This window comes from Poecilia reticulata, linkage group LG8, assembly GCF_000633615.1.
Source record: "Poecilia reticulata strain Guanapo linkage group LG8, Guppy_female_1.0+MT, whole genome shotgun sequence".
In the NCBI taxonomy this organism is placed as follows: Eukaryota; Metazoa; Chordata; class Actinopteri; order Cyprinodontiformes; family Poeciliidae; genus Poecilia; species Poecilia reticulata.
This window is the reverse complement of record NC_024338.1, coordinates 12,642,739-12,666,033: the sequence shown is the minus strand read 5'-3', so window position 1 is coordinate 12,666,033 and position 23,295 is coordinate 12,642,739. Positions and strand designations below refer to the sequence as shown.

The 23,295-nt window shown below is 42.1% G+C and overlaps 1 protein-coding gene across 5 annotated transcripts in view; it reads left to right on the top strand.

The window, feature by feature from the left end:
* Positions 1-23,295, top strand: part of bahcc1a (BAH domain and coiled-coil containing 1a) — a 74,976-nt gene that overhangs the window by 37,397 nt on the left and 14,284 nt on the right. For 4 of the 5 annotated variants that reach the window (XM_008416194.2, XM_008416191.2, XM_008416192.2 and 1 more), the window contains 12 exons: positions 1,178-1,360; positions 9,154-9,276; positions 9,370-11,652; positions 12,130-12,241; positions 12,337-12,536; positions 12,767-12,928; positions 14,541-14,794; positions 14,884-15,229; positions 16,524-17,468; positions 19,126-19,295; positions 19,633-19,769; positions 19,948-20,061. In XM_008416194.2, coding sequence (XP_008414416.1) covers positions 1,178-1,360; positions 9,154-9,276; positions 9,370-11,652; positions 12,130-12,241; positions 12,337-12,536; positions 12,767-12,928; positions 14,541-14,794; positions 14,884-15,229; positions 16,524-17,468; positions 19,126-19,295; positions 19,633-19,769; positions 19,948-20,061 — 5,029 coding nt within the window. The remainder of the gene's footprint in view (positions 1-1,177; positions 1,361-9,153; positions 9,277-9,369; positions 11,653-12,129; positions 12,242-12,336; positions 12,537-12,766; positions 12,929-14,540; positions 14,795-14,883; positions 15,230-16,523; positions 17,469-19,125; positions 19,296-19,632; positions 19,770-19,947; positions 20,062-23,295) is intronic. The other variant, XM_008416195.2, reaches the window with a different exon arrangement.

Below are 23,295 nucleotides of genomic sequence, written 5' to 3'. Positions count from 1 at the left end.
TGTCACACATGTTGTAAGATCAACCATCCTAGGACAAAGATGATTAACCTTCATAGTGTTTCTTAACCCTATGTATATATTTTTATAGCTTTGCATGTATGATACACACATCTCTGTGCATGTGTGTGTGCAAGTGAGGTCTCATACTGGCAACTTCATACATATGCATGAGACCTCATGGTTGTGTCACTTGGGGGAAATGAATGTGTAAAGAACTGGGCTCCCGGGCCCCTCACTCAAGTGCATTGGCGGGCGCGTAATGGGAATGCAATTTAAGCAGTGGTTAATCAGTGTGTTTTCACCAGCTTGCCCAGCAATGCATAATAGACAATCAGCCCCCAGTCACATGGGCGTTGCTACAAATGGTCAATTACTCATCATAGTCTTGTTAAACACAAGGTTCAGCCAGCCAGGGACAGATTGCTCTGCTGGTGCCATTATTATTGGGAAGAACAAAGCGAAGCAACGTTATGAGTCAGAAAGAAATCGTGACAGAGGAAGGGAAAGAAGAGACAATAGGAATTTGAAAAGGCACGGACATAACGTATTTCTGCTCATYGGAATAGGAAAGAGAATAGCGGAAGTGGCTGTTGTGACAAAAAAAAAAGAGAGGAAGGAAGAGGGAAAACCAAAAATGGAACTGAAAAAGAGTGAAAAATAGAACTGTTATAGTCATGCTGAGAAATGCAAGAGTGAAAGACAGAAAAGAGAGAGCGGAGGTGAAATGGAGCAAAGCAATAAAAGAGATTGAGGGCATGAAAGTGAGAGATGGAGAGAGCAAGATAATGGAGAGAGGGAGAGAAATTGAGAAAGGGACGCTGGGGAGCAGGAGCAAAAGTGTGTGAGAGCGAGAGGGAGAGAGCCTGAGAAAGTGTGTACTCAGCTGTGAGATGAGACCTCTGTCTGCCCATGGGGAGAGGTGCTGTGAGGGGAGAGGACTCCGCTGACAGCGAAGGGGAGGAAAGTCTCACACTCTTTCTCTCTCACACACACGCAAATACATGAACACACAATCTCTCATCCTCTCCAAGGCTTAATGATTCAAGCTAAACAGTGAGTTTACAACGAGATAGGATGCATCTTYCTAKAAAGATTGGTCGAAATCATGGCAACAGTCCACTCCTCTAAATCTAATCTTCACTTTCTTTCTTCCYCTTTTGTCCCATCCATGATGCAGGCAGTGGATTGATGGGCAACTCGTCAGCCTCTTTCATGGGGACCTTCCTGGCCAGTAGTTTGGGTTCCCCGCCTTCTCACCCGCCTCACCCCTCCAGGCCGCCCTCCTCCCCCTCTTCGCCATCCTTCCGAGGCGGACCCCACTCCAGCGCCTCACAGATCTGGTTTCCCCATTCCCATGAAGGTACCTCACATAACACCAGCATATACACGCTCATGTAGTTATTCCATCACTTCATCACATCGTCAGCAAAAGGTGATACTTGTATCTTGGCTGTTCGGGAGACACGGGTTTGGCTGGTGTATTGTTGTCCTGACATTTCCTGTTCTGGGGATTTGCATAAGGCTTCTGCTAAAATTTGCAGTGGTCTAACGATAGTTTTGCACCAAAAATAGAAAAAAGAACAGAACGCTGTGGTTCAGTTGTCTGGATAAGGATGCAGGGTCAATAGTTCAGCCAAGGAATCTTGCGGTATTCAATTCATGTCAGCAAGAATGTCGCCCCAGGCTGTGCGAAGCAGCACATGGAAACATGGGCCAATAAAAAGTTGCAGTGATTGCAAAGCTTTCTGCCAGTGCCTCAACTGCAGCTTAACAAAGGGGCGTTCCYACCCMACACTCAGCATTACAACATCCTAACTGCACAAACATGCGCTCAGACACCCAAAAATAAGTACACACTTTAGGTTTAACGCCCCCAATGTTAGTTTCATCAGGAAGTCAGAGAAGGATGACATTGAGAATTTATTTTGTTTTTGAATTGACTGAGATAAAATATAAACAATGGCATATTCAAATAAAGATCTGAAAAGTGTAGCCTTCCTGAGCAGCTTCCMTGCCACTGCTTAACAAAATCATCCCCACAACATAAATCAGTCACCACCGTGTGGAAATGGCATGCTTAATGTGATGTGTGGTGTTAGTTTTCCGCCACATATTGTGTTTTGCATTTGGACCAAGCAGTTAAATTTTTTTTTACCTCATCTCATTTCATACAGGCTGACCTTATTTGTTGATTATATGTATTTTGGCAACAGCCGGTTTTATGTAAGAGCAAAAAAGAAAAAAGTTGACAAAAACAAACGGCTACCAAAACTTTCAGATACCTTCATTTGTAAAACAAATGCTTGAAAACCGCATGTACTTCTTTTTCTTGGTCTGTCACATAAAATCCAAGTAAAACACATTGACGTTTCGGGTTGTAATGTGGCAGTTTYGTGGTGTGTGAGTGAGAGAGTGACTTTTAGAGAAATTCTTTTTGCCTGGCTTTGTACATCTGGCGAGGAGATGGACGTTCTACATTAACACAGTTTCCGTCATAAAAATCATTCTGAGTAATCCTGCTGACAAATAATCTCTGTATGAGCAGATGTTTCACGCATCAACACAACAACTCTTCAAAGACAWAAAAGTGTTTTAGAAGTAGACCAACAACAGAAACAAGTACAAGAACTCTTTAAACTAGTKTACCACCATCAATAAAATGCTTAAGGTGCAACTACAAAAGACTGTGGTGTCTGCTGAACTTCAGACTTTACTTCCTCGAGCCCACAGACGACGTGTGAGTTTGTTGGACCACCGAATGCCTCTTCCAACCAAGACATCATTGATTCAGTCAGTTAACAGTTGCTCTAATTSATGGAGAAAATCTCARCTGAAAAATAATCTTCAACATCGGCTCGCTCCGATACATTCTCCCTCCAGGCTCATTTTCTGAAGCCTCTCTGTTTGTCTTACCTTGCGCTCTTAAGGTTTCATCGTCAAGCACTTTCTTTTGTGGAAAAGAAAAATAATATTAGGAGCGATGATGGCAATGCCAACCCTAATAAAAGTAATGGAGGTGATTATGACTGGGATTATTACTCAGTTGGCAATGGAGGCCATTATCTCTATTGCAGTTTAATTGCATATAACRCACTAAGAGCATGATTGAATCCAGACTGTTCATCAACCACATTCAGCTGTTCCCTCCTCGACATAATTGCACATTGTCTTTTTCCTGTTTTGCATAAAAAGCAAGTCATCAAAATGAGCGGCACAATTACCCAGACTCTCGCCTCTTCTCTCTGGGTGTCAGCAGCCCCCCGCCGGCAGCAGAGCAAGCTCTGACTTCTGCATGTGTCGCCGCATTAGTGTCTCACTTGTATGCTCTGAGATACTCCGCKGATATTTTTTTTCCCTTGTCTCCAAGTGTCTTTTTAAACAGACTACTTACATGCAAATTCAAATGTAGCAGCTGAAATTTAAAGTCAGCTACTCGTTTATGATTCACATGTTTAAGGTATAGACAGCCTAAACCAGATAACCAAGTATTTCCCCCCCTTCACTTTCTGACATTAAACTGTGATTTTTTTCTGATTAAGGTAAATTAAGGTAAATCTTTTATCTTTCTTTTTTTTTTTTTTTTGCTAAATACTGGTTAAAGAAGAATATTTAATTTATTTTTCATCTTCTTTAAACTTCCTTTTCACCTTCACCTTATTACACACTTAGTGTAAGTTGGGCTTTATTATTTTCCACATGATGTTGTCTTCTTGTGATGTCATGTATTCTGTGAAGTTCACCAGTACCCCCTGCAGCAAAACTCCCCCATAGCAAGATGCTGCCTCCACCGTGCTTTAGAGTTGGGATTGTATTCTAAGGTTTACAAAGTTACCAAGTTTTTCCCCAAATGCACCTGTCTTATTTGAGTGTATTTGCAAACTGTGATCTAGGTTTTATGCTGCTTTTGTAGTAATGGCTTCTTCTTATTCTTCCTTCCTGAGTGACTTTTCATGTCTGAACATGACTCTTTTGTGGACACTGGCACTCTTTCTCTCTCTTACAAACTTCAGCCAACACTAGGTCTTTTGCTTTTGTTCTTGGGTTGAAATGCATATTTATCTCCAAAGATGTGCTCATTTTTTTAAAACAGAACCTGTCTCATTCACAAGCAGTCTGAGGAAGGACATTCCCATGTTACATAGGTGAGAGTGTAGAAGAGGTGAATATGGCATTAGGTTCTCCAGTCTTCCTTGCTTTGAAGTGAATTCTTATGTTCTAATGGGCATATGATGTATTTGAAAGTGAAATTAAATAAGAAGCTTAAGCAATCTGGCATCTATCAATACAGTGTCTACAGAAATACTTCTCCAAGTTTTGTTTTGGTAAAAGAAAAAGAATGGAAATGTCAAATCTCACTAGACATGCAAAGCCCACAGTAATCAAAACACACTCCGTCAGATAAACGTGTTCTCACTTTCAAGCCGTCAGATGTTGCTGTTTTGTCAAAGCTGTTGGCATCCCTTCAATACGCACATGGTGGCCTTTACCGTTAATTTGGTGATGTAACAATATTTCACACCATTTATTTCTGATTTGAGTCTGAGAAAACTGTCGTTTCTTGCTAAGTCTATATTTTGTCTCAGATTAGTTTGAACATCCTCACTCTGTTCGGTCCAGAACCTCATGTCCAGTGAAGACTATAGCAATGCAAAACATAATGCCCAGTCCAATCAAACATCAACATTTCRTAATATCTAGATTTTATGCTGATCCTCCAATCAACATTCCTCACTCTTCCCTTTCAGATATGCAAATTTAAGATGCTTCTTTCTCATACAAATCATTCCACAGATCAATAAGAATGCATTGACACATTAAGAGTAGGGCTGTAGATTTTGTGATGACAGTTCAGGATTCTGAGACTTTAGTTACGGTCTTGTGGTCTACTTTCTTTCAGGGTGAACTTGTATAGATKACCAGAGGTAGGCATGTTTGTATGTTACTTTAAATCTAAGCTATTTTCAAGACAGAAGAATGACTGATTTAAGGTTCTCTTGATACCTCTTCAATACCCTTACCAGTCTCGTAAGGATTTTATCATAGTGTAAATTCTCATTTAACATTCAGAAGCAAAACAAAAATGTCTGCGGTTTAAACAGAGCAATTTTCTTTTAAAAATGCAAAATATATTTTTTTTCTCATCACCTGCACTAGTGATATGCCTTTGTGGGATTTTAGCTATTTTAGATTGCTATAAATATCCAATTTCACTCCTTATKAGAAGCAGTTTTTATTTTTCTTGCATTTCACGAAATGTTTTWAAAATGTTTTAATATATTTGGCGTTGCAATTAGATGTTTTTTGCAACAACTATTTTGAGAAACCCAGGTTTAAGGTTTTTGTTAAACTTTGCAAGACATGTTTCTAAAGAATATTGAACAAAATACTAAATTAAGCTTTCTGTTATTCCTTTACTTTACTGACGTAACCTGTGTCTGTATTCAGATGTTTGTGAAAACTCGTGGGGAGGCACTACCTTGTATAGACCTAGAGACTATTATAATGGGTACTTTATTTGTTTTTTAAGTATCAGGCCTTTGTATGTATGAAAAGTCATGTTAATTCGCCTAACTTTTTTCAGTCAGCTTGGTAGCTGAGTGAAAAAAATAAAAAGTAAAAAAAATTATGTTTGAATCAAACCTGAGGCCAGCTGGATGTGGTTCAAATGATTCACCTTGTGCCAAAAAGAATCTCTCTCATAACTCAGTCTACACTTATAGACATACATGAATACATCGATTGCCTGCACACTGCTTGTCTAATCCACTCCTGTTTGATACCCCTTTCCAAGCCCATCTTCAGTTGTTCTTCTTTTCCTTCTGTGGGTCCTTCTTGTTGGTTTTCCTGTAGAAGGATTTTAAGCAGCACTACCCACCCCTCCTCCCACCCCAACATGCACCCTTCAACCACCCAACTCTCCCGAGCACATGTATGCTTCTTTCATGCTCTCTCTCTCTCTCTCTCTTGCCAGCCTGCATCCCTTCCTTTCAATTAGTCAAACCTGAGGAGATGCATCACAGTACTGCCCCTCCTCTGCCAAGTATCTCTCGCCTCCTCTGCTCTTCTCCACCCCTTCTGTGTCTTGATGGTTCTGTCATTTTTTTCTCAATTAGCGGCCCTGACAGGCAACTTGGGCTGCTCCTCCTCTTCTCTTGGTCTTCATTTGCCCTGCACTGTCCATCAATTTACCTAGCTATGAATTTTTGTAGACCATGTGCGTTTGGGTGAGGAATATAAAATCGTSAATAGAACTTAACATACTGACACCCTTATAGAAGCTGTAGAAATTTTATATTAATTCATTTGTTCATTATTTATTTTAGATAAACTTTGCAAGTAATTGATTGGGCTGAGGAGAACTAACTCTTTCCTTTCTTTCCCATCCAGACTCTTCCTCTCTTTTCCTTTTCTGTTGTTTAAGAAATTACCTTTTGGATATTCAGAAAAGGAATTCAACTCTGTGTGCTCTGTCTCTTGCCTCTGCTCCTCCCTCAGAATCAAAGGCATGCACTGTGTTAACGCCCCTCTGTCATTTACTTGCTGATGCTGACATGTCTCTGTGCGTCCCTGTGTATGTGCAGAGCGCCTGGCTGCTGTGCAGTCAGCAGACTGCACTAAGACCTTTCTCAAGTCACCTGCTGGAGCAGCAGCAGAGATTAATGGCTGAATGGGCTCCGCCATGCCCAGCAGTCTCCCCCGTGTTGTCCCATTGGTGGGTACGTTGAAACTGAGCAGGCTGGCATTATCGGGCACAGCCAGACCACACTGTGAAAAGGGATTACGCTGTCAATCGTCACGCTCACAAACAACATGCTGCTGGAGAAAAAAAGGCGCTCTCCCAGCTTGGATAAAAACCGACGAACTGCGCTCTGCTTTTCTCCCCCTTGAAAATCAGAGAAAAATGTCTTGCTTAAACAAAGGATCCCTGTGCCCCCACCTCAGTTAGTGAATTGGCATAAATCTGGATGCTTATTAATCATCACAATAAAAAAGAAGACAAAGTGGGAATGGGGAAAGAGTGTTTGAGGTAGAAAAAGCTGTGAAACACAGGAAAAATTAAGGAAAAAAAACAAGAGTATGCAATTATCGCCCTGTTACCCTGCACAGAAAGCCACACCTCCCGTGTTATTGCCATGCTGTTTGCCCTCTCTGTGCATTTCATTAATTAAGATTGGAGGAAGCAGGGGCTGCAATGAGGCAAGGTCATTAAGCCCACCACAACACTCCTCCCTCTCCTGAGCCAGCTCTCAGCTCCAGCTGCATTGTTCCTATGTCAAGAAAGAAGAGACTCAACACCCAGGGATGAATTGAAAAGGAAAAAAAAAAGATACCGTCAGATAGGGACAAGGCCACATGAAGTGCTTTACTGCTTTCCTGAATGAAGTTGGATGTTTGTCTTTGATTTAATTTAAAGAAATTGTATTCTGTTCTTTCTCTCATTATCCATATTCTCTGTATGTTGGAAAGTTAGGTTGGAAGAATTGATGTGCCTTTTTGTGGGCATTAATCTTCTGGTATATTTATGACTAGATATTTTACTTCTCTTTTTATCAGTGGTAAACTGATTGGTAAGCTGATGAACTAATAAATCAATTCATAAACTTGGTTGAAATTAGTTAGTTTCCAACTATGGATGATGGGTTGGACTTTAATGTAGATTCTTCATAGAGTGGAAGTTGGGGCCATTCCAGAAGCTTAATGCTGTTTTATGCATACCATGCCAAACCCAGTTCTGATACTAATTTGGCTTTAGGATCCTTTTGGAACACCCAAAAGGGTATCCAAGGTTCAACCACCTGCCACTTAAATCGAGGGGGGAGTTGAAGAATTTGGAGGTACCCCCTTATTAATATATTGCCCTAGGGCAATAAACCGCCTTGACTCATCTAAATATCAGAACAGTCTTCTACCGCTTGACCGTAAATCCTTTCTAAAGAAGGAATTTGACTTGTTCATATGGGCACTGAAGATGTTGGTTTTGCTTGAAGATGTTGGTTTTGTCACTTGGGCTCCTTTTTTGGTTGGCCCTCCCTCAGACCTTGTTGTGATTCCAGGAGGTTGTTTGGAGATACAGTCAGTGTCTGGTTGGACTGCAACTTCCTATCTTTAATTTACTCAAATGGATTGGGGTTGTATGTATGCAATTCAATCTATGTCTATATATTTGATCTTAATTGGATTAACACAAATCTGTAATAATTCCAAACTTGTGCAATCTGTTCTTATTTCATAAATATATTGAGGTTGCTGGCTGCTTGCTACGCAAAGAATGGTTTATATGTATCATAGAAAACTCCCAAATTATGACATTCATGTCATTGATCAGTGCACGTTTCAGTGACTGGCATTGCATAGGAATCCCAGAAAAAAGCAGGTGCACTCTGTCATGTTAGGGTTTTTAAATATTATTTGCTTACATGTATCCAACCTTAAATATAAGTAAAGATGGCCAGGCATGCTACATTATTTTTCTAGCACTCCTTAGACCTTATTTTTTAAGCATCTTTGAAAATTATTTATACACTCGTGTAAATAGGGTAGTTTAATTTGCATTCACGTGTTTAGAGGCCATAGTTACCCAGTTGCAGTGGTGTTGTCATAGTGATGCCTGTCTGGGCTTTCATCTCAGTCCACATTCTCTCTCTTCTCCACCCTCAAAGTCCTTTGTGCTCTCCAGTGTCCTATTTCATAAAGATTATGTTTTTCTGTGGTATTGGTATAAATGTGCCACAGATGGCCTTGATTTAAAGAGCGCAGGTGTACTGGCTTATAGGCCCAAAATCCAAGCATCCTTTTACCTCTAAACTAGGTTACCAAGAGTTATAGAGAACCAGCTCTCTGTTCACACAAGCCTAAAATCCACCCTCATCGCTACACTCAGATGAGTATAGGTGCTGCTGTTGGTTCTCACGATGTGATGAAGAATAAGCCGTATGCCTCAAAGAAAAATGTCATATTACACCAATCCCAGAGCTTTTCTTTCATTATCTAAATGCTAAACTCAGGCAGGAAAAGCAAACATTAGAATCACAGCCAGTACTTATTTGCGTATGAACACCAGCAGCTGCACTGGGCCTGAAGGATTACCGCATATAACTCCATCACAGTAGCGGGTGTCGCTTTATCAACCGTCTCTCTCCCTCTCTCTCGTAGGTCCAGGATACCCTCGATTTTCAGGGAGTCTGGCCCACACTTTCCTTCCAATGAGCCACTTAGATCACCATGCCAACAGTGGTGTTTTGTATGGGCAGCACCGTTTCTATGACACACAAAAAGGTAAGACATGCTAATAAGAAGACAGTTGAGAACACATTTATTTATTCATCAAATGTAACCTTCTTTGCTTACATGCCTTCTTTTCTGTTCTAGAAAACTTTTACCTGCGGGGTCTCCCATCCCAGCCATCGCTCATTTCAGCCAATCACAGCCTGCCATCGATGTCTAGGACAGGTTCAGGACACTCTCAGGGGTCCTGCAGCAGGGACAGAGACCCAGGTTTGGGGGCAGGTATACATAAGGGTCTTAAAGAGGGATCAGTGGAGAGAGGAGTGGTACCTGTCAAGGACAAGGAAAGATCCAGTGGAAAACAAGATGCTAAAGATCGACAGCAGCAGCAACAGCAACACCAGAATCACCAGACACCTCAGACCACGCACCACCACCATTCCCACACCCATCAGCAGCAGTCTCACTATCCACAGCACCCACTGCCATTAGAGGAGGTCAATAGTCGAGCGCTGGAGAGACATAAAGCATCGCTCACTATGGAGTACACTAAAGATCACCATCAGAGTATGAGCAAGCCCCTTAGTGCTTGTTTACATAATGGCAAGATGCCAAATGGAGATCCAGGAACGACAGCGGGGTCGAAAGTCTCCTTGCCAAGCTGTGGTGGAGAGGGCACAGGCCTTCGATCTATGGTAGATGGGGGGAGCAGCCAGGGCAGGCATATAGGGTCCAATGTCAATGGTCGCTGCACCAAAGAAGGGGTAAGTGGTGAGATGAGGATTAGTGAACAGCCTTCTGATTGTCTGGAAAGGGGTCAGGCACCACTTCATCACTCTCTGCCCTACTCAGTACCTCCACCCTTACACATGGGCTCTGCTGCTGGAGGGGCACATAGTCATCCCCATCCTCATGCTCACCCTCATTCACATCCTCATCCAGGAGGATTCCATTGCCTTCAGCTCCACCCCAGCCATCCACACCACCCACACCATTCACACCATACCCACCACCATCCAGATTTTTTCTGCCCACCCCCACCTGCTCCTTTGGCCAACCCTGCCTCACAAGACAGAGGGACAATCAATGTAGGACGGGAGCCTAAAGTCACAGGGCCAACATTTGTACCATCTGTGGCAGACCTAGGGGACAAATCAAATGGACCATTCCAGCTTGGTAACCCTGATTGCCAGGGTGTGGGAAACGGAGGAGGCAGCACCTCCAAGGACAAAGCAATTGAAAAAAGTGGCAGTGGGCACCATAGTAACTGGCAGAGAAAACAGCAACAGCAGCATCCATACAGAAAGACAGAAAAGTCTCTAGACTGGATGCAGAATCACCATCAACACGTTCAGCCCTCACAGCTTCCTCCGCAACCCCAACAGCAACAACAAAAAACGCCCCATTCTCAACAACAGCACCAAGTTGTACGATCACGTAGCGCAGAGTGTATTAATAGTTCAGTGGACATGGATGTGTTCAGACCTTCGCTTTCCCAGGGACCAAAGACGGGGCATTCTGTCCCTCATTCTGTCAACTCTTCTCCTTACAGAGACTGCTCCCACCAGGGACCTCCACCTAATTCTTCCCCACTTGGAAACAAAAACATGGGACAACATGCAGGGGCTGGAGCAGCCCATCCTTCCGGAGGCAGCTGCTCATTACAGAGAGAAGGCCAAAAGGTAGCTAGGATTCGTCACCAGCAGCATGGCAGACCTGGCCCAGATGCTCCTTCTCCAGCTGAGCTGAACCAGAGTAACAATCAGGAGCTTAAGAGAAAGATGGACATGTCTCCTTATGGGTATAACAACAACAGTGGGCAACATCACCACCAGCAACCTCCTGTACCTCCGTGGGGAATGAGGCCTCCACATCACATGTCACAACCAGAGGAGGAGCAGAGGAGGTCGTACATGGAGTTAGGAGGCCCTGGTGGACAACACTCACAACGGCAACAGCAGCAACAACAGCAAGGATTGGGGCTCCCTCCTCAACAGCCCCCACCTGCACCCACTCTCAGTCAGCAACAGCCACAGCAGCAACCGGACGCCCAAGGTCCAACTCAGGGCGAGAGCAGTGCCATGAAGAGCCTGCTGAAGTACAGTAACCAGCAACAACCATTGCTTCTTTCTCAGAAGAGCCCATTTGGGGGGCTGGGAAGTCTCAAATCGGGTCCATCAGGGGGTAGCTGTGCTCTCCAGGGCAACAAGCAGACTCTCCCTTCCAGGAAGGGCCCTGCTGATGGTGAGCGCCCTGATTACAGTGTAAGGAGCAGAGAAACGGGGGAGGCGGGTCATGTGGAAAACGAGGTGCGGCAGCCCCCAGTGGGAATTGCAGTAGCAGTCGCCAGACAAAGAGAGCCGCCATGTCGTTCAGGAGACGGTCACCCCAACGGCCGACAGGGACGAGTACATAACTCTGTGAAAGGTAGGGTAGAGCAATGCACAACAAATGAGAGTGTAACAAATTGTTGAAACAAAGATAAAATATTCAGAAGGCCAAAATTTGAAAAATTTGTTATGGTCAATATAAGTCGAAATAATTTTTTATTTAGTTTGTTATTTAGCAACATCTGGTCGCCTCTTTCAGGATTCTTTTTAAACGCAAACTGAACTCAAATTTTTGTGAATGTTGCTGATTACTGTTGAATTTCATTGTAAATATTCATTCAAATAATATTTTTTCATACTATATCCAGTCTCAAATATTGGGTTTTGCAAACAAACGGAAAGTCCTTTTTAAATTTGCATCAGTAACAGAAATGAATTCCACATGTCCATATTTTAGAACTTTGAAAAACTTGTAACTTGTATCAGCATGATTTTATATACATTTTTAATGTATAGTTTTGCAATGAGAAGACTATTAGGAGTATCTGCCTTATGTGTAATGTTCGTCTCACAGGACTGCCCCGCTCCATGTATCCTGTGGATCCCAATGAGGAGGAAAGGAAAAGGATAAATGAAGAACAAATGGGTCTCAATTGTCTGGATAGAGATAGAGACGCATACATCAGGTATGTAAATGTAATTCCCAAGGCTACACAAATTTGCTTTTAAAAAAAAGAAAACATGTACTGTATTGCTCTGCTCTTCTATTTTATAATGACAGGGATAATAAGGAACGTGTGGAGTTTGCAAGGATCCACCCTTCCACCAGCTGCCATGGAGACCTTACCTCCCATCTGATGGTCCCTGGTGGGACATCCCTCCAGTCTGGCCAGTTAGGAGACCCTGCTGCACATTCTGCTCACCATCATTGGATGCCAAGAACTGGAAGTCCATCCCTTTGGATGACAGGACATTCTTATGGTAAAAAAAAACCAAACAATCTTCTGTTACACATGTCTTGTTTGCAGCAGTTTCAATTTCAAATACAAGTTTTGAAAATGCAAAAGACAAATTCTCTCCATGCTTTTTGTTACCATTTTGTTTTTTAATCAAGCTATTTCAAATTGCCTTTGTATTCTTCTGGGTTTTGAAACTTATAATCACATGCATATATTAGTTTTGTAATCTCTGTTGTAATCATTTTTGTACAGCAGGTATAGGTCATACACCCTTGCATCAGAACCTGCCTCCAGGTTTTTCTTCAGCCATGCCAGGCCCCCTGCAGCCAGTCCTTCCTCTACCACAGGACCCCTCAGCCCAGTTAGTGGTCCTTCCCTCTGAGCCTGCACCCCATCCAGCGCCACATCACTTGGGTATGCCATAACTTTACGCTTTTTGTGGGGTAAAAAACCCCACAAAAAAAAAAAAAAAAGCGTGCATAATATTAATTCAATTAAACATTATTTACTTGAATAAATAATGTTTACTTGTTTGAATGTTTGAAGTAGACATTCAAAGGTCTTTTTAAATAAACTCCACTGTTTTTTAGTGTTTGTTTGATCACAGTAAATTTAAATAATTAGTGGTGATCTTGCAAGAAAGCATATCAGAGGCAACAAAAGACTTTAGATTAGAAGGAAACTCAACATCCTTCTGGACAAAAACATTTAACACAGAGCTGCAACTGAATGGTTGGGATCAAGTTATATTTATGTGTCAGAATGCCCCTATCAAGGCCCCAAGAGCTAAAGAGGAATGGTAAAGCAATTCAATATCTTAATGTGTGAACTGGTACATATACCCCAAAAAACATTTAATAAACACACTCAGAGGAGCTATATACAAATGCTTGACCCCCGTTTTAGATTTTAATTTGTTAAATATAAAATTGTCGCATTTTTCTCCACTTCACAACACTACTAAATGTTGATCTATAGCATAAAATCCGATATTGATATGTTGAAGTTTTTGTCTGTAATATGACAAAAATTCAAGTAGCATACATACTTTTGCACCTCATGTGCACTACAATAAACTTTGAATGGTCAGGGGAGAAAAAATAACAAATGTGACAGAATGATTGCTTTTTATAAGCCACCGTATACACATATTTAGTCAATAGACAGACAACTTTAATCTGCCTGCTCACAGTCTTAGAACCGGCAGTTCAGTCGTCGCTCAGCGGGACTAACAACTGAGAAGGAAATGGATCAACACAAACTACCCTACAGGGAAACATTTGCATATTCAAGTCTGACTCTAATTGTTGGGCTATGACAAAAGAAGGAATTAAGAAAAAAAGTAGATGAACCTGTTAATAGGAAATGCATAATAAAGTCACACAGAGAGGGAAAGGGAAAATAAGGTTGTCGTGTGGCTCCTTGAGCGTAACATCTGCTATAAGAGAGGAAGTACACTTGGAGACATGGGAATTAGGATTTCTGAAATCCCCCTTTTCATTGAGGTTTGATTGAGCAGGTGGGACATTTCTGAGTTCTCCGAAGGGGCGTAGTTCTATTTTCAGCCTGGAGCTTGACCTCTAATCAACCTAAAAACAATAATCATCTGGTGTCATTCCACCATTGTTAAAACTTTCCTCCTACATTCCAAAATTCTCAGAGCAGATTGTAAGAAAGAGCTTTTTGTTTTAAACAGAGGCGGGAGAGTGTGGGATTTTTGCTGCCTGGGGAGATGTTGTGCAGTGAAGTCAAAAAAAATCGTTTTTGAAAGGATCGATGTTTCTATAAAATGTGAATACAATGGTTTTTAAATGATCCCTAATGGTTTTTGCTGTTTGACAATTGTCATCTGACAGGTACATAATGATAGAAAAAGAGAAAAGAATTGGTATCTGCATGGCAATGTATCGTAGGGTGCTGTACATGGTGATATGAAAAAAAGAATGTGTGCATGGGTGTGCATGCATGGGCTTTTGTTGTAGCGAAGAGTCCCTTCATTGAATTCCTCCTTCCTTTTTCTCATTAGACGTGATCGAGCAGCAAGGGCTGTGGCCCCCTGTGTATACTGCGCGGGGCCCACCCTCCCACATGCAACATCCTGCTGTGTACTCCCGATCTCAGTTTCTACGGCAACAGGAGCTGTACGCATTCCAACAGCACCAACAGCTCCAGCATCAGCACCAGAATCACCAGTCACAGCAGCTGCAGCTACCTCCTCAGCCTCAGCAGCAACACAGGGCCGCGCACACCATGCAGCATCAGTCCACGCACAATGAACAGGTGGGCATCAAGTCTCGGTGTGTGTGTTTATCATATTTTAAAAAGACACACATGATATGTGTATAAAACAAAACTTTTTGACATGGCAGATACACAAGAGACCAGATGAGCCGTCAGATGAACTAGAAGAACTGATTACAGAGCCAAGACCATCCAAACCTGCTAAGAACTACTCCTATAACCCCCCACAGAGAAGCAACTCACCCCCTGGAGTCTGTGCCACTCACCTGTCCCCTTGTTACCAATCCCCCTCACTGCGCCAACATCCCAGAAGCACTCCTTCTACGCCCTGCCCAGCACCCAGCCCCATGGCGGCAACCCCTCACTCTCCTGCAATCAGTCCTGCACCACCTCAGATGCTCAAGGGTCCTGAATCCCAGGATAAGAGGGGCGAAGGACAGGCCCCTCAAGATTACCCAGAATCTCTGGAGCCTGGTAAGTAACAGGAGGAAAAAAAAGCCTTTATTGTCTGCAACTGCAGAGTGCTTTTTGGATTCAAGTGAATCGCAGTAAAAGAGGTCATTAGCTTATTTCTTCACAATAATTTCAATCTTACACTGGTCATTAAACATGGTGATTTCACCCACTTCTGTCAATACTGACAATAATGACTATTGGAAGGCTAAAATCCAGTTTCTTTGAAAAGATGAATATTACAAAAGACCAATTGGGAAGGTTTATTTCACAAGATGTAAGCATGAGTCAGTGCTTCAAGAGCCACTTTGCTTACATTAAGCCGCTACTGAACCAGAGACAATTTCTGAAGAGTCTTGCCCGAGTTGAGGAGAGAAAGGACTGTACTGTGGCACATTGGTCCAAAGTCCTGCTTTAAAAAAAAACAAGTGCATGTTACAATTCATCTGAAAACCAGTGTCTCAGAACTTAAAGTAGAAAAGCAGAGGTGCAGAATCCAAGTTGCTTATGAACAAGTGTGAAGTTTCCAAAGATAGTGATTTGAAGAGCCACATTATCATGATTGACTGACCAGTCACCTGGCCTGAATCTTTGAGATAATAGTCAGGACAATAACGCCTCAACAGTCTGCCTCCATGCCACGAAACTTTGATAAGCCATGGGTGATATTATCAAAATTACTACAAATAATTGCTTGACATTATGAGTTCTCCTTTATAAAATTTAGATATCAAAATTCATTAACTTTTAGAGAATGTTCAAATTTATTGGGATTCACCTATTCATCTAAAGTAATTTGCTAACAAAGGAAAAGTTCTCAAGGATTAAGCAAAGCACTGGAAATACACTGAATGGTAACTGGCATTCAGTGATCTCTTATTTCAGCTGGTGTTGTGCTAAAATGTGTGGGTGGCTGTTCTGGAAAGCCCCCAACTGACTAAACAACTCAGAGCTCAGGAAAATGTCTGCCGTCTGTGACGGCTGCATTGGGACGTCGTTCCCTTGGTGATCACCAAGAAATACCTCAGCCATGTCCCCCACCTAGCTCAGCCATTACTCTCTTTTCATCATTATAATGTCTGGCTCATGTTTACTGCATGCCAGAGGAATTTTTAGTGTAGCGGATAAACCAAAGGCCTGGCAGACTTTAAATTAAACACATACAGATTTCTTTGAGCCCCTTTCTGCTGCTGGGAGATAGAGCCAAGAGCATCTTCATTAAGCTGTTACTCACTTCTTAAAACATTGCACACAAAAGGAAAGCTTGCAATAATTGTCCTCAGCACCTACTAATCATAATTCTGTCTGCTTTTAGATTTGCCTACGGGATATACATACCCAGCCGTTGCCCTGGGATACAGAAATGGACCATCCCCTCAGGATGTTCGCCTGGCTCAACCGGCCGACCTGGAAGCGGTCCAAGCAGAACCTCCAGAGCACGCTCCCCAGTCTCTTGCTGGTCTAGGGGAGGAGTTAGACTGCCAGGTTCCAGTGATGCCCCTCACAGAGCCACTCCCACTCAAGGAAGTGGAGCCAGGAGAGGAGGACAGCATGAATGAGAGAGCCCTACAACTGAGGGAGGAGGTGGAGGTCACCGCGGTGACGGCAGACAACTATGTGCCTGACGAGGAGGGGGCCGACGAGCAGGGTTCAGCTGAGGCAGATGTGCTTTCTTGCCCCCCAGTTGTGAGCTCAGTGTGTGAGACGGCTTCCTGCCCAGTTCCCCTTGTGACAGAGCAGCCCAGTGGGCCACATGCTGTCATTACTTTAGAGGAGGAAGACGATGAGGAGGCGGTGGGTGAGGAGAGTCAGGTGGTACATGATCAAAAGGTCAACCTACATGCAGAGCAGGAGTCAGAGCTGCCTGCCATCATAGAGCTTGACCCCGCTTCCCCTGCTGTCTATGAGTTGCCTTGCCCCCAGCCAGAGGCAGCAAAGGAGAGTGAGCATGAGAATAAGATGACCCAAGAAGATGCCGCAGTGGAATTTCTGTGTCCTTCGCCTGCCTCAACCTCCGCCTGCAGCAATGGCGAAGAAGCTGCTGCTGTGCCCTGCAAACCTTATGTGCCCTGCTACTGGAGTCTGGAGCTGCTGATTGCTGCTGCTTTTTGCACAGATGTACCCCCATTTCCCTTGTTCTCCAATAGCACGCCATCAACTGTGCTGTCACAGTGCGCCCCCAACAAGGGCATGGAGCTTCTAAGTGAGCTGGCAGATCTGGAGCTGCAGCAGATGAAGCACATCTGTGGAAAAACCCCTGGTGAGTGACAGTGGGTCTTGCATGACTCACTCAGTGCTTCTGTTTTGATTTTGTTACAACCACACACTCTAATGAATTTTTATAGGCACAGCCTATAACTTTAAAGCAGAAGTAAATTAAACATTTTTCATTTTTGTTGCTACAATGGAAGGGTTTAGATCAAAACATTCGTGTGTTGGATTGGCCCAGTCAAAGCCCAGACCTAAATTCAATTGTAAATCTGTGGCGTGACTTGAACACCAAGTTATCCAATCATCCAATCTGAGTGAACTTGAACTGTTTGGGGGGAAAAAAACTTTCTCTCTAAATGTGCAGTGGTGGTTGAGACACTGCAAAATACTTGCAGCTGTAGATGCTGCAAAACAAACTGAATATAAATGCCCTTAAAAATCTTCTTTCAAAACCATGCATCATTTCCCTTTCAGTCAACAATTGTATGCTACCGTTTGTTGGTCTGGTAGATAAAACTCCAGCAGAATAAATGGAAGTTTGTGGCTGAAACGTGGCAGAATGTGAAAAAGTTCAAGTTGTTTTATTGACAGGTATCGACATATAAAGAGCAACACACTTCTTGCACTTCCTCCTTTTTCTCTTTCCGTCGAGACTATCCTGCAAGCTCCCTCCCAGTTGCTCATCTCTTCATGCTGATCTGGGGAGCATTTGATGGACTTTAACGTGTCCCCAGAGAGGCTCCTTTCATGCTTGCCTTGTGTTGCTCATCTATTGCATGTTAAAAGCACTTTTTTATTTTCTAAAACCTGGTTTTAAAGATGCAGAAGCCTCAAGAGAGGAAGGAGAAGAAGCACTGCAGTGCTGAACTCTCAGGAAAGGGTGTGCACCCCCCCCCCCCCTTTCTTGCCGCCTCTCTCTTATGTCCAGTCGAGGAAGCTACCTCACTGTCTCGCCATCCGGCAGCTGTTTGATCCACACGTGTGCACACAGTCAAATCAAAAAGGAGGCACATCAGTTTCTTTTCCGTTCCTCCCAAACACAACATGTTATCAAAAGTCTTATTTGCAGTCACAAAAGCAGTGCATGTTTTCAAGTCGTTGAGCATTGCCTCGCTAATTAGAGCCTATTGTTTAAAAGTGGCTCTAAAAGCGTTCTCACTGTTCAAAGCACTGTGTTTTTTAATTAATACAAAAGAATGTTTTGTATTTACCACAACATAAATGCGTTTAACTGCTCCCTTATGAGGACTCTGAAAAAAAAAAATCACACGATTACAGAATAAGGAACATCATTTCCATGGTAGAACATTAACAGTTTTAAGTCAGTTTAGAGGCACAAAAGCATTCTTTACCAAGGAGAGAGATAAAAAAGCAACAAAAAAAGTGTCTTTTTTATTTGTTTATATTTGGCAGCAGGCTGCACAATGGCACAGTTGTTAGTACTGTAGTATTGCAGTTAGAGGGTCCAGAGTTTCAGTCTTGGTTCATACATGTTTTCTCCATCCATGCCTTGGTTTTCTCTATGCTATTCCTCCTGTGGTTCAAAAACATGATTAAGTTTAGTTTGTCAGTGAGTTTGATTAAGCCCAGCTGCTTGTCCAGTGCGCACCCTGCCTCTCTCTCAATGACACTATGATCACGGGTATCTATAAAAATATGACTGGTAATGTAAAAAGCTTAAACATTCGTCCTTTGTTTCCCTACAGAGGAGGACCTGCTCATGTTTGATCTCCAAAGTCTTGCCACCTTGGCGACAGCCCGCGCCTTGGAGGCGGGATCACAGGAGAGCAGTAAAACTGGCCCACAGCAAAGCTTCTCGGCTCGTCGGATCTTCAATTTACGAAGAAAGTTCAGCTGGGCGCCTCGTAATGAGCCGGTGAGGCTGGAACTGATGAGAGGAAATCATTCATTTAAATTCTTTCAGTTACCAATTCACATTATTTATATGGAGCCAATTGATTGCAATTGTGGTCTTCAAGCACTTTCCAGAAGAAACCTGTCAAATAGACAGATTTAAATACATTCTAAATTTCTCCTAAATATCAAACAATGCATTGAAGTTAATTTATTTTTTCAAATTGGTTTAAAGGCTTTCCATCTAAGGAAATTCATCAGATTGCATAGTTGCACTCTTTTCACAGATTTTTTTTTTTTGCTTTAACAAATACCAAGCTTTCTCTCTAATATTTGCTTTTTTACTCTGTGTACTCCAGGTATGCCCAGCCAAAGTTAGCATGGAAACAATGGATGGCCCTGAGCTTGAAATGCGTGTAAAACTGGCTGATATACAACGCCGCTACAAAGAGAAACAAAAGGAGCTGGCCAAACTTCAGAGGAAGCATGACCATCAGTGAGTTTTTTTTTTTACATAAAGCTTCACTCAAACACAGTCAAATTAGCTAAAACTTAAAGTAGCATGCTTCCAATTTTTAGAGAGGATTATATTCAATGTTTCACAAATAGGACCTTATGGTTTGGATGCAAGATCCTCTCCCTTCTTGTGTGTTTACGTCCTCTTGTGTATGCAGGAAGGAGGAAACACCTCGAAGTCCTGCAAGGCGAGGCCCTGGACGTCCAAGGAAGAGGAAGCCCACCCTAACCACGGGCCCTGTGTCCTCAAATGAGGGCCAAAGGAAAGTCAAGTAAGTGTAAATCAGTCCATCTCCGCTTGCCGACTGTAATCAAAGCTTTAATGAAATCACCAGCAACCAGAGATCTCCCTCACTGGCATAAACAGGACATGGGAGCTTTTAGGAATCCCCCCTTTCTTATTTGAACTCTTCTTGATCTAAACACCTGGAGTATAAATTATCTTTATCCGTACGCCTGACTCAGATGTATCTAAAAATGTTTTCCAGTTGCAGAAACATTGTCTGACTTACACACAAACAGAATTAAGATCCAACCTTTGATTTCGACTATATTTACCTAATGTTAAGAAATGATAAAACTTCAACGAAACTACTGGTGCCAAACTTACTGGTTACCAGTTTGTATATTATTTTTTAAGTTGATAAGAATTTCTAAAAGCTACTAATTGAAGATCCCTTGCTGTCTACTATGTCCTAAACATACAAATGTGACATGACAGCCTTTGGACATAAGGTTGATCTATGGAGACCAGTAGTGAAGAGTTAAATATGTACAACATCCATTACACGCTATGTACTTCTTAATTGGTTCTTTAGTGATGCCATAACCCTTTTCTGTCCAATCACAAACATATAAGTGGAGTTTGACAAACACTTTTGGGGATTTTACTAAAATTGAGGGATTTTGTCAAATGATGAAAACAAACACTCTGGAGGTGTAGGTATGACAAATAATGAATATGCAGAAGAGCCACTGTCAAATATGGCGGACTACACATAATAACACTGAAAACGGGTCATCACTGTGGGTCTTTGAATGCCATCCAACTTTTGGGATCTTTTTTTTTTTAACTTGTATGAACTTGAGGGTGGCAGCAGGAATGTGATTTGTATCTTTGCACAAAAAGGTCCAACGCAACGTGAACGCTCAAACGGCTTGGCGTAGAAAATTGGAAATATCAGAGAAATAAAGAGTTACATTCTCTTCTTTAAGCACAATATAAGTTTTTGATAGTGGTCACCATGGATCTGATAAACCATGATTCTGAAGGGTTTCTAAACAGGCTTTAATGAGCCTTGTCTTTAGGGTTTATATGGAATTAAGACACAACAGGCCACCTTATGGTATTTTCTTGTCTCCATCTTCTACCCCCCTTTCTCTCTGTGCTTTCTGGGCAACAGTCCACAGTGTTCCCAGCTGACCCTCTGCAATGTCACTTCCATTTTGCATCCACCTGTGCACCTTTGCCCCCTCACCATGCAAACAGTAATCAGATAGGGGACACTGATGACGGGTGACAATGACACCAAGATGAAAAGGTAACAGGCCAGGTTTCTGCGGGGAGGTAGAGAGGACAGGAATATTGTTTGTACAGGTCAGAATATAGTAAACCTTAGAATATCCCCTCACTTGTACAAAACTTTTTTTTTCAAGGCAACCCTGAAGGCTTAATTCACTTTTGTTTGCTCCATTCAAGCATCTCTCCTTCTGCTGAATATGAATATGTGCAATTATATAGATGTAGGAGGGCTTTACTGCAAAGTTTAAATGTTTTTTTTTTTTTTTTACTTTATTTCTAAGTGCTTTTAGGGGTTGAAGCCTCCATTATTATTATTATTATTATTATTATTATTATTATTATTATTATTATTATAAGCATTGCTTGCTGGCAAACCCCACTAATCAATTTTCTTAATTAGCCACTGCATGCTCAACCCCTAAGGCCCCCTACAGATGGGAGTCACTGTGTCATGTTGTGTTTGTCAGCAGCAGAGAGCAAGGCACGACAAGATTTGCCTCACAGGGACAGCTCACAAATCACTGGTACCTCTGTCACTCAGTCTGTCAGTGGGAAACGAAGACAGTCCAACTGCCAAACTACCCACTTCCACAAAAAAACAAAAAAAACAAACATACAAACACTTAAATTCTCTCCTTTTTTCTTTCAATAGATTACAGGTGCATGTCTGCATTTGCTAATTACGTTATTTCAGCAGAATATGCTCACCCACAGATTTAAGTGAAACAATATGCAAATGAAGACTAAATAAAATTTGCTGTACAGTATATGGTATATTTCATAAAATGAACTTTGTTATAGCTAATCATATAATGCGCTGATATTGCGTGATGATGTGGTTTGGAACTACTACATTTAGCTATTGTTAATTTGATTTTGATATATAGAGTTAAGCAAAAATATAGAATAAGAGCAGTCTGATATTGCAGTCAGCAGCTTTACAGATATGCTACTTGAAGATTTCCAGCTGAGGATTGATAAGTCCCCTTTTAGTTTAAATCTTATGACTGTCGTGTGCTTAACAACTGGAATTACTCACAACAGGCAAATGTGCCTCTCCTATTCTAGGTTAACCAGGCAAGTGCTTTCTGTTCACCCTTCACCCACCGCAACAGCTGTCTACGGATATCTGAGGACAGGGTAGGGTAGGTGACATGACCCAGACAAACTAGGAGCTGCAGTAGCCAATACAGTCTCCTCTTTACAGTCAACATCATTGTACAGTGTGGAAAACTATTGGGAAAATTCAGACTTGCTAGATCAACAGAACAATGTGAAAAGCCTACAACACCGCTTTCCACCTCAGTGATAAGCTCACAATATTGTTGATAGTTGGCAATGCAAAAACGCTCCACCAAAGGACTGCTGACATGAAGTCGTCCACTTCAGATCAAAGTACGCATTGTTTTTCTTTTAGTGAACAGTAATGAGTTGCCGTCTGTCACCCAGCTGGACACAGGTGTGCAGATGGAAGGAGGTGTGTTGCTTGTACTCTCATGCTCCTAGATAAAACTCTTGTTGTTTTTAAAAACTGCTAATTTACTTTGATGCTGTTACCAGCCCATTACTGATTGTTAAAGGTTTGGTTGTGATGCTTCTCTGCGTTTCTCAGTGCTATGAAAAATCTACTTGTACTGCTGAATACATATTACTTTAAAAGAAAAAAAAAAACTTTCATCAGCCTTTAAAGAGACGGTGTTTCTAAAAGTCATAAAGGCTTTTTCCCTTGAAAAGCTTTAACGCCTCCTATACCATGTTGCTCTCCAGCGATGCTTATTAGAACCAGTTTTTCAAGTGTGTCTCAGACGCTGAGCCCTCCTTGTCCTTTTTTGTCACTCTGTGAACCAGACACACAGAGAGAACTGTTATTAGATCCCACAGAGATGTGACTCAAACTGTGTTTTTATCTGTAATGTCCTAGCGTCCTATTTTTTCTTTCAAACCAACTCCATTCTCCTCTGATAAATGTCTCTCTCATGTTTTG